Source organism: Pinus tabuliformis, chromosome 9 (assembly GCF_031772625.1).
Source record: "Pinus tabuliformis cultivar Carrire ecotype Pingquan chromosome 9, CPIR1, whole genome shotgun sequence".
Taxonomy (NCBI): Eukaryota; Viridiplantae; Streptophyta; class Pinopsida; order Pinales; family Pinaceae; genus Pinus; species Pinus tabuliformis.
The window spans coordinates 101751394-101762095 of record NC_142307.1 but is presented as its reverse complement, the minus strand read 5'-3'; the positions used below and the strand labels follow the sequence as shown (position 1 = coordinate 101762095).

The following is a 10702-nucleotide window of genomic DNA, read 5'->3' as shown; positions in this document are numbered from 1 at the left end:
GTTGTGTGCAAGAGGGAGAGAGAGGACTTAGGTTGGTGCAGGTCACAGTTCTAGTTGAAAAGGAGTGTCTCCATTATGCCATAGAAGTGTGCAGTACACTCTTCCTAGCCTAAGGGCACGCTTGCAAAGCCACAAAATTAGCTAAGTACATAATGGTGAAACATGGAAAAACAGAATGAGTTAGTGGAGAAATCAAGAATAACACATATCAACTCATAAGAAAAACTTATACAAGACCCACAACTAAGAAATATACATCAAAATTCCAATTTACAAACCATCTCCAAGTGCAACAAATAAAGTATGCGCAATTGCGACCAATAAGTGTTGTTTGTGACTAGGAAGTGTATTATGACTCCAAAGTGCACTATTGCTATTCTTGATGATCCAGTGACACCGAGGAAGAAACACAAATACTTGAAACATGTGTAAAAAAATAAAATGACACTTGATGACCAAAAGAGACACTTCACGTGACAATAGGTAGGCTCCAAAATTCGTATATAAAAAAATTTTGGAGGGTGTTGTAGCAACGACAACAAAGACTAAGAAATAACCCAAAAGGGATCAACCCAATTTGAGTGTCATGAACCATTCATAGTCCCTATTCAAGATGGTAGCAAAGGTTGACATCAATCCATATCAAGGTGAGATTGATTCTTTTAATTTAAATCATTTAATGCAATAGTTAGAGGTTCATTTTAGTTTTCACCACATAAAGGAAGAATAAAAAATTTCATTTGCATGTCTAAAATTAGAGGGCCAATCCCTAACTTGGTGGAAAAGCCACACAAAAATCTTGAGACTAGAGTGATATCCTTTGATAACTAAGTGGAAGGATTTAAAACCTATCATAAATTCATAGTTATACCCTATCAGGTATGTAGAGGAAAAGTTGATCCAATTTCATTACTTTAGGAAGAGACAAGGGTAGAGTGTGCAAGAGTACACCACCAAATTTAGGAATGTGGAAATAAGTTGGATATCTCCTCAAACCACCATATGTACTCCTCTAGGATTTAGGGGGTCTACATAACCATATGCAAAAGAAAATGGCGTTTTTCTGATCCAGGTGGATGTTGGTGGCCACCCACCTATCCCACTTGGACCTCCATGATTGTCTCTTTCATATTTTCAATTTCCGTAATTGTAGCACAATTTACTATTTTTAGCAGTTTTTCGGGTCCTCAACTTCCGGAGCCGTTTTGCGGCCCTAAATGACGTCTTTTGGGAAAACTAAGAGCAACATGGGTCTGTCGACTGATGTTGCTCTTCCCAAAGTTGTAGTTCTCGGATAGATCTTTCTAACAAGATACTGTGTGCGTCAAACGAAGATCGTATGCCAAAGTTATGACCCCAGGAAGTTGATGTACTAATTTACCCAAATGGGGCCCACAGTTTGGTGTTTCATATTATAAGGTTCAGTTTTTGGATGTTTAGGAATTTCCATTGTTTCTCAACAATAAATAGGCCTTCAAGCGTCATTGTGATACAGTTCAGATGCATGTAGCCACCACATCTCTTCTCAGAGATAAGCTACCATCGCCCTAGCTAGTTTATTTCCATTTATGTTTGTAAGCATATTGCAGTATTTTACATTAATGAAATGAAGTATTATTTCCGTTGCATCTATGTGTTCATGGTTATCTCTGTAATTTTTGGCGTTCCTGTTTAAATCTGGATAATTTTCAAACCTAAAATGATGGATGAGGCTTATGGATAGGCAAGATACTTGGAGAACATAAGCTAGAAGAAACGGACATTAAGTGGGTCAAAGAACAAGGAGCACGAGGAAGCTTCCAAGTATGGGGAGAAGAAGTAGAAAGTAGGAAAAGAAAAATAGATAGTAGCCATAACATGCCCTTGCAAAGATCTCAACAACCATTGCAATCACTATAATATTTATGGTCATACATAGGAGAAGTGTTGGAAGTTTCATCGAGGGATCAACATGAAGAATTGAAAGAAAGATGCTAGAAAGAAAAATTTCATGGCCACTGAATCGAGAAACCAAGTGAAAATCAACTCAGACATGGATGAGAAGATTATCTATACATTAGTTCGTAAAAAGATGAATTTGACCAGCCTTCAACAATAAGAAGAGAAGGAAATGACTAGACACTTCCATAAATGATACAAGTTAGGAAGATAAAAAATGATGCTCCTATTAAAGTTAAGATCACAAGAGAATCTCATATTAACAAATCTAGTCAAGAAACTAGGACTAGAGACTCATGACCATCCTAGCCCAAATCCATTGGGATGGGTTAACGAGGAAGCAAATATAAATGTAACTAAACACTATAGAATCAAATTTTCTATCAGTGTTGATTTTATTAATGAAGTAGAGTTGGATGTAGTTCCACTTGATGTATGTGGAGTTGTGTTTTGGAGTCCCTATATGTACATGCAAGATGAATATTCATGTGAAGAACCAATCAATACCACCTCATCAAGGACGAATAATTACATTATTGAACTCAAATTGGTTAATGGTCATCCAAAACTGCCACATTGTTCAAGTCAAAATGAATAGTGGTAAACCATAAACCATGAATATCAATGGAAGATGATTAGTGGATAACCAAGAAAACAACCAAATTAAGTAAAGATGGTTAGTGGTTAGCCAACAAAATCGCCACATAAAGAATCCAAAGCTCAAGCTTGGATCCTTCTAATACATAATCATTGAAAAACCTCTCAACTTGCATCTGACAGGGAGAAATATCAAATCTCATGCTTCAAGATTCAGATTCAATCAAAATTCATCAAACTTTGAGAATTCTAGCATAGAAACTAGTTTCCTCAACAATAATCATTCCAGTTATTCATTGGGAATGTTCAAACATGTTAGTTGTTCACTTTCATACATCCATATATTGGCATTTTTTAGGATGTCTTCATCGATACTTAGGAAATTTTAGATTGAAGATGACAAAATTTATTGGTGCAATTATTTTGACTAGTGATTCGGGGAGGGGAGGGGGTGTGTAATGCCCCACTTAAATCTTATCCTACAAATTTTGTTAATATTTACATTATCTGAAAATATTGAGAAATATTGGTCTAATATAAATTTATGATTTCCATTATTCAAATTCCCCACTTACCTTCTCAAATTGAATATTATGTAGGATATGGTCTCCTTCCATTATTTCAAAATATATGTATTCATGTCACATTCCCCAATGTACCCTCACATTTACTTGTGAGAAGACATAGTCCTCTCCATCTTATCATCAATATATATTTATTCATTTCACATTCCCCAATGTACCCTCACATTTACTTGTGAGAAGACATAGTCCTCTCCATCTTATCATCAATATATATTTATTCATTTCACATTCCCCAATGTACCCTCACATTTACTAAGGAGAAGACATGGTCCTCTCCATGTAATTACACTTCACATTCCCAAATGTACTTTTCAGATTTACTTCGGAGAATACATGATCCTTTCCCATTAAATTCTCAATTTTATATTCATGTCATAATTCCAAATGTACTCCTAGCTTACTTGGGAGAAGAGAAGTCAACTAAGGATGGATGAGAAGTTAATGACATTAATGAGAGGTGGTTGAGATGGAGAAAGGAAAGAGGGTATAAAAAGGGAAGGGGGAAGGAAGAAAAGGGGGGTTGGAGTCTTGCTTAGGATTGTGGGGGTTGGTTGTGATTGTTTGGCCTTGTTATGATTTTGGGAGACCTTGGAAACCTGTGGAGGTTTCTTGGGTTTGAGTGGAGGAAAGTATCATTATCTAGTTTTGCACATTCTTCTTGAGGACACACTATATCTGGTTGGACTTGGGCACGGAGGGCTAGGGAACCTGTGGAGGTTTCCTGGGCTAGGAATTTGTTTCCTAGTTGGCTGGGAGGCAAATCCGGTTGGGTCGGTCAGAAGGAGTGTTCAGCTGGAGCTATAAGACAAAGGTATCATCATCAACCACCGGAACAGGTATTTTTCCATGGACTACTCTTGTCAAGTTGCTATCAATGGAATTCTCACCTTAACTTATGTTCTTTATGATAAAATGATAAGATGTTAAATGTTTAAAGCTATGTGAGAATACCAACAAGTTCTTTTAATTTTAACTTTTAAACCAACGGGAAAATAGATCTGTTAGTGTATAATAGGTTGAGGCTCTCATAATAGGAAAGAGGGCCTTACACATGGTATCAGAGCTTTGGTTCAAAATCTGGACCCAAGGCCCTTTAAACCTACAATTTATACTTTCAACAAGTCTCCACTGCTCATTTTGGGCATGAATGCGCCGAGAATCAAACACGAGCTAGTAGTAGTGAATACCACTGCCTGTAGCTAGAGCAGCCCATATGAGAAAGCCCATTTTGTATGCATATAATTTAGTACTTAGCTTGTGGTGGAAATCCTACATGTTTTTGAAAACTAACTCCCTTCATTTCACTCACATTGAAAACAATAAGCATAATTTAATAACTCTTCACGCTAAGTATCTTAGCGGTCATAAGATATCCAAGCTTCCCTAAATATCCAACTGAAATTCCAATGGCATTACCATTTTTCCATAGCAGCCGAACGAACAATTTGTCCCATCATTTTCTCTTCTAGCCCTGTCTTATGCAGCTTGAGACATCTTTATCAAAATCAGGTATAAATATCTGTCTCTTGCTTTCGTCATATGGAAGTTCAAAAACTATTTAGCAAAAAGACTTAATCAAAAGAGTTGCATGGCTCAACCTTGCAGGGCCAAGGTCATTCTTTGTCCTCTCCTTTTATCTTTTCTGGGCTTTCTGCTATCGCGCCTCTGGCGGGTTTCCTTCTGCATACATTGCAGATTTGGCGTTCAATTCGCGTCAAAGTAGTCGACTATGTTTCCCCATCGCTTTCTGTTTAGTAGCCATGGTTATATGAAGCAAATTTGAACTGAATCCGAGCATCATGGTAGGAATATCTGTGGCAGACTTCACCTTTGTAGTTGCCTAATATAGCAGATACCTTGAATTTCGCCTATATGCAAGTTCAGATTGATACTCGCGGAAACTTCAGTAAGAAAATCTGGACAACTCTTCATTTATTTTAAGAATTTCTCAATTTCTTCAAAGCATCAAAATCAAGATTTAACAGTCGACCTCATGACCGGTGAGTTTGGAGGCAAAATGCTACGAGACAGCCACGGCTGAGCTGTTGTGGACGCGAAACCCTTTTGCTCTGCTCCAGGAAAAGGGCGCAGGGAACCAAAGCCTGTCTGCTGAGAGTATAAACCAAGGTGGGTGGAGACATTTTCCTCATTTACCGGTTTCGATCCTTTGACATCCTCTTTCCCGTTACCAAGGTAAACGTTTTCTCCACGGCCTACGGCAGCGTTGCCGATTCCTTTCTCGTTCAAATGTTTGCTAAAAAGGCTAAAAGCCTGCGAAAAATTCATTTTATTACCCTCAGCAGGGGCGGATGCAGCGGGACTCGTCATTTGCTCAATAGTGAGAGGTTCTTGTTTTGCCTGTGCAGTGACGGGATTTTCATCCGTTTGAGACTCGTTTTTCACAGAGCCCTTCTCGATCCCCAGGAAATCCATCGCTACGAAGAGGGCTATATATTGGTGGATCCCTGGTGGGAGAAGGGGGCGCTGAGCGAGAACCTGCTATGGTAGCGGCAGTTCTAGCTCCACCAAATTCATCATTATTCGAAGGAAGCAACTCTAGTAACCTTCTTTAATCCTATGATTTTACGAACACGCCGAGTCGAACAAATGTGTGCTGTGAATTAGTCAATGTTTATCCATAACCAAGCCCGCTAAATGTATTTTCACTATAACTGAAGTTTGATATATCATATATTTTGGATGTCTAAAAAGACAGGCGTTAATCACAATTTCCTTTAGTCAAAACCTCCATAGAACTATAAATAAAGCAACATATTATCTTTACAATCTGTTTAATAGAAGCAATTTGCCGAAATATTCAATCCACTGAAAACAATGACCCTATCTTTTCTCTTGTTTTTACAGCCATACCACGCATACTCATTGACAGGCCACAAAGCAGGATTCTTTCTTGAAAATTGACGGCCCTCTGGGGTACCAAGAGTTGTATTGAAACTTGCTGTCAGTTTATTTTCAATTCTTTTCGTTATTTGTCAATTTGAAAACCACTGAGCCCCACATTTCCTTGAGAAACTAAAAATGGCCCTCTCAGGTACTCCCGCGTTATGTCACGTCTTCTGAGCCAACATGACTGATTCTGGCAGCAGAACAAAAATTTCCGAACAATGCACTGTATCAGTTACAGACATCTGAGCTAACTATGGACAGAATAGAGATGTTTCACTTGTAGTTGGTTTCAAGACTTAAGCTTCTCTGAGCGTCTATTAGCCATCACGTCAGTTCCTTACAGATCCTAATTATTCCAAGCTATAGCACATTTGCACAATTATCTTTGGGGGCAAACCAGCTGAGAGGCAGGCTCCACCTCTATCATTGTGAGATTTATGCACAATAAAGAAAGATATAGGGGGTTTGAGAAGTATTTTTGGACAGATTTAGTCCAGCATCCCACACTCGTGTTTCTCATGACTCAGAAGTTAGAACTAGTACTGTACCCTATATATTTAGATTAATGAGGAGACTTAGTCTTACAGATATGACTTACAATGTTTCCGACATTTTGAGTCAAGACTTTTCTATGTTAAAAACCGATCTGGAAATTATGGCAAGTTGTCTCCAGTGCCCCCACACTTTGAACTTTGATAGAATTCAATGGGTTCTCGTAGCTCACTCTTAATAACTGGAAAAAAATTACTAACCAAGAATTTGTAACCTTGGGTTGACCAAAACCAAAGCGAACTCGAGTTTCCCATTGTCTGGCTGGAGAATGAATGGGGAAGTGGTAAATTTAACATCATGTTTGCCTCCAGGAAATTCTCATCCAGGTCTTGCTATACACTCGTATCCTTCTGATGGAACTGGAAGGTCTTACCCAGTCCCGACTTCAGCATCTGGACCTACATACAATTGCGATCCTTACAGAGGGTCAGTAATTACGTCAGCTCCTGCTATTTCATACCCAAATGCTACACAACCGACATTCCCATATGGAGGATTTTCTTTTGGTTCAAAGTTTTCAATGACTTCCACATCTTTCTCAGGAGGGCCAACATTGTATGGAGATTCCTTGGGAACACCATGTTTTTCTGCAGTTCCCTCTCAGCTTGTTACTGCAGGTGCAGTTTCGGCTCCAGGTGCGAGGCCCTATGTGATGGGTCTCACTGATGTTTCTGGCATGGAAGGCCCTCGCAAATGGCCAAGACCAATTCTTGATTTAAATGCAAGTCCTCGAACAGTTGGTTTAGAAGTTAGAGATTCTAAGCAATTTGCTATTTTTGACAGTCGTGTTTCAACAGAGAGTCATACAAGATCATTTACTCAGACAACAGCTTCAACAGTAATGCTGTTGAAGAGAAAAGAACCTGAAGGAGGCTGGGATTCACATTCTGTTGGATACATCCAGTCTCCATGGCAGTAACCTTTTTCTCATTTTTTAAGCCATCCTATGGAGGAGTTTGCCACAACTTCTGATTATCATTTGGTAATTTTCACATGGCTGTGGTTTGTAAGGGATCAACATTTTCCACATCATTATATCTCACTCAGAGGATATAGATGTGACCACTTGTTGTATGGAACTTGTATGGCGGTTGCTTCATGATCTAAATCATCCTGCTTCTGATCTCTAAAAAAAAAAAAAAAAAAGGAGAAAATAAATAAATAAATAAATAAAATTTGGAAACAAAATTAATGTAGTGTTCTATGGTACTTACATCTCTTGGATTGAATGATGTCTATTTTCCCATATACCAAGTATCACTGGCCATGATCGAAGTAATAGGGCTCAGCAATTACTCAGGAAGCTCACCAACTTCACTCATCTCGCTGGAATGCTGTGAAGCTTTTCCCAAACTTGGCATGACTTGGTGAAATTTAGTCAAACTCGCTAGACTTCTGATACTCGCCAGACATGGTCAAGCTTGCTCAAGAATCAGTCAAAACTGTAGTGATTTTTTTTCTATTTGTAATTTCGATTCTCTTATCTAGTTTGTGCTTGAGTTTATACTGCTTAAGAGCAATTTAAGAATATGGCTATAATTTCAAAAAAGAGAACAGATAAAATACAAAATGAATATTACCACAATTAAAAGATACACATAAAAGATAAAAAAATACCAGCGCTAAAAATATTTTGGTGGCATATGAAGGAGAAAATAGAAACACTGTTGAGCTGTGATACACAATGAAATGGAAATATTATTCTCATGCGATACGCCACAAATATGGAAACTTTGCTTCGGTGTGATACATCATGAAAATAGAAACTTTAATATAATACAAAACACTGAAGATAGTTTATTTCTTGACATTCAATACGCTACGAAGATAGAAAATTTTGTGGTCATGGCAAAAGTAAGTCCAAGTGCGATACTCACAAGAGGCAAGTTTCTTCGGAATACAAAAAACTAAGGAGGGGGCTGGAGTTTATGTTCTAGAATAGAATGCCCTTTAATGTGAATTTGGCCACCAGGAATCAAGACTAGCTGAAGAGGCAGAGCATTGAGATTGGCAGAGTGATGGCAAATTGGAAGATATAGAAGTGAGATTGATTGCATTATTAACCACATCAAAGTTATTCGAGACTAGCATAGATGCATTTTAACTACGAAACTATTAAGGACTGAAGGGGCATCAAAAGACTTGTGGCACAAACTTCAACAGTTTGTGCTCTCACTCAATGTGTAATGAATCCAGGGTAAAGATGAATCTATTCTAATTTATTTAAGGTGTTTAAACATATCATTGTAACCGAAAAGGGAGGGGAGGTCTCTTACACACAACACCTGAATGTTGGCAGAGAGTTCGGATTTAAGATAATCAAGAAAGCTAACTTCAAAAATCCCTTGAAAAGAGATCATATATGGGGTCCTCAGGCTGTTAATGGTAGTCATTATTTTTTTGTATCTAATGTGTATTGAACCAGGGTCAGTTAGTAGGGAGAATCCTATCTTTTGACAAGGTAGATGTGAGTATTATATATTATTTCTTGGGTTGATAGGCTGGTTCTGGACACAGTTCAAGTGTTAGCATGAATCTGGGTATCCAGGAATGTTGATTCCTATTATTCCTTGCAAAGTAATGATTATGGAATCCACAAAGTAGTTCATATTTTCCCATTACTTAGACTTATGGTGTATTGACCCAAGCGTATTAAAATCTACTCTATCCCTTGGGTGGATTGAGAACCATATATCATTTCTTCCTCGAGTGTAACCTGGCCCTTCTATTTAGGGGCGAATTAGTGAGCCTTATAATTTGCTCTCCTCCCCACCTCTAGAGAGTGCCATGGGTCATGAGATAGCTGTGAACACAAAATCATGAACTTGTAAACTGTTAGTAACATGGGAAGAACATGGCTCGTTCTGAGCCCTAAACTTTACTAACTCAAAATCAAAACAAAAATCGTGGCCTAACTCGTTTCCATAATTGGTGAAATGGTTTTTAGTATCTGCTGGTTTATTGGTAATTAAAATTTCATATCATAGTATTTATCATCAGTTGTGATCTCTGTTTTAGAAACAGGTTTCAATTTTGTGGCTTTGTTGGTAATAGGATGGAGATGTAGTCACAATTACTATGATGTTGTTTCCTAATGGCGGAAAAACTATTGTCTGACCAATATCCATTAGTCAGACATGCTCATGAAGATGTATAGTGTGGCAGTAGGTTCTGGTTTAATTGTTATGATCATCAATGAATACAGTGGTCATGGCAAATTTTTTTTGTAAGCCCAGAAACTTGCAGAAAGCATCACTTTAGACAAACTGAATTCAGAAGCTTATTCTTCAATGGACTTTATTTCCCTGCGTGGTCTGTGTCTGTTTATGACTACCTGCATAAATATCAGGCTACTGTATTTTAATCTTTGGTTGATGTCCATCCTCTGCCTCCGGAATGTCAATAATGTGTGTTCTACTTATGGTGTTGTAGGGTGTTGTTCTCTGCAGCCTGCTTGATCTGTATTGATGTATGGTTTTGGACCCTTTACCTGATCTTCGTCATATGCTTCAGAGCCTCTGATGATTTACCTTACACTGATGTCTGTGTAGATCCTTTCCTCTTTCATTTGCTTATCCTTGCAGGTTATTGATTTTGAGCCTTTAACTGAGATCCATCTTTTGCTTTGTAACTTTGTGGAATGTTGCCCTCTGCAATATGCTTATCCTTTGCTGAAGAACTGCCGAGATTTAGAGTGGGAGCACAGTTCTATCCTTTTTCCTTGGCCTGTTATCAAGCTCAAGGGGCCACATTTGTTCCTCTTTATAACCCCTTTTTTTCAACTTTCTGACATGAGGGATATCAGTGATCATTCATATAGATAGTTCATTACCCCCTTTTATGTTGAAGATTAAATCATATTGCAGTAGCGACTGTAGAGTGTGCCTTGTTAATGAAAGGGATTCATACACAAACAATTTTCTAGTTTTCTAGAGCAGGAAGAAACTTAATATGCAAAATAGCACTTGGAAACTTGCACGTGATAGACCATAAAAGCTAAATAAAGAACCTGAGTACAGCCAAAGCTACATACAAATTGGATGGATATGTAGAGATTCATTGCCAAGCATTTTACCCCAGGCAGCATTATTAGCTGATATAGTTAACGGATGGGACTTCATTCT

At 38.1% G+C, this 10702-nt stretch overlaps 1 protein-coding gene across 1 annotated transcript; it reads left to right on the top strand.

The window, feature by feature from the left end:
• Window positions 1–7098: 7098 nt before the first annotated feature.
• LOC149147281 (uncharacterized) lies at window positions 7099–7552 on the top strand. Its single transcript, XM_089446118.1, has one exon. The coding sequence runs from the start codon at window positions 7099–7101 to the stop codon at window positions 7495–7497; it is 399 nt and encodes a 132-aa protein (XP_089302244.1). The 3' UTR covers window positions 7498–7552.
• The last annotated feature ends 3150 nt before the right edge of the window (window positions 7553–10702 follow it).

What these genes read in the sequence shown, in the direction of transcription:
- LOC149147281 (XM_089446118.1), top strand. Translation starts at nt 7,099, where the DNA reads ATGACTTCCACATCTTTCTCAGGAGGGCCAACATTGTATGGAGATTCC.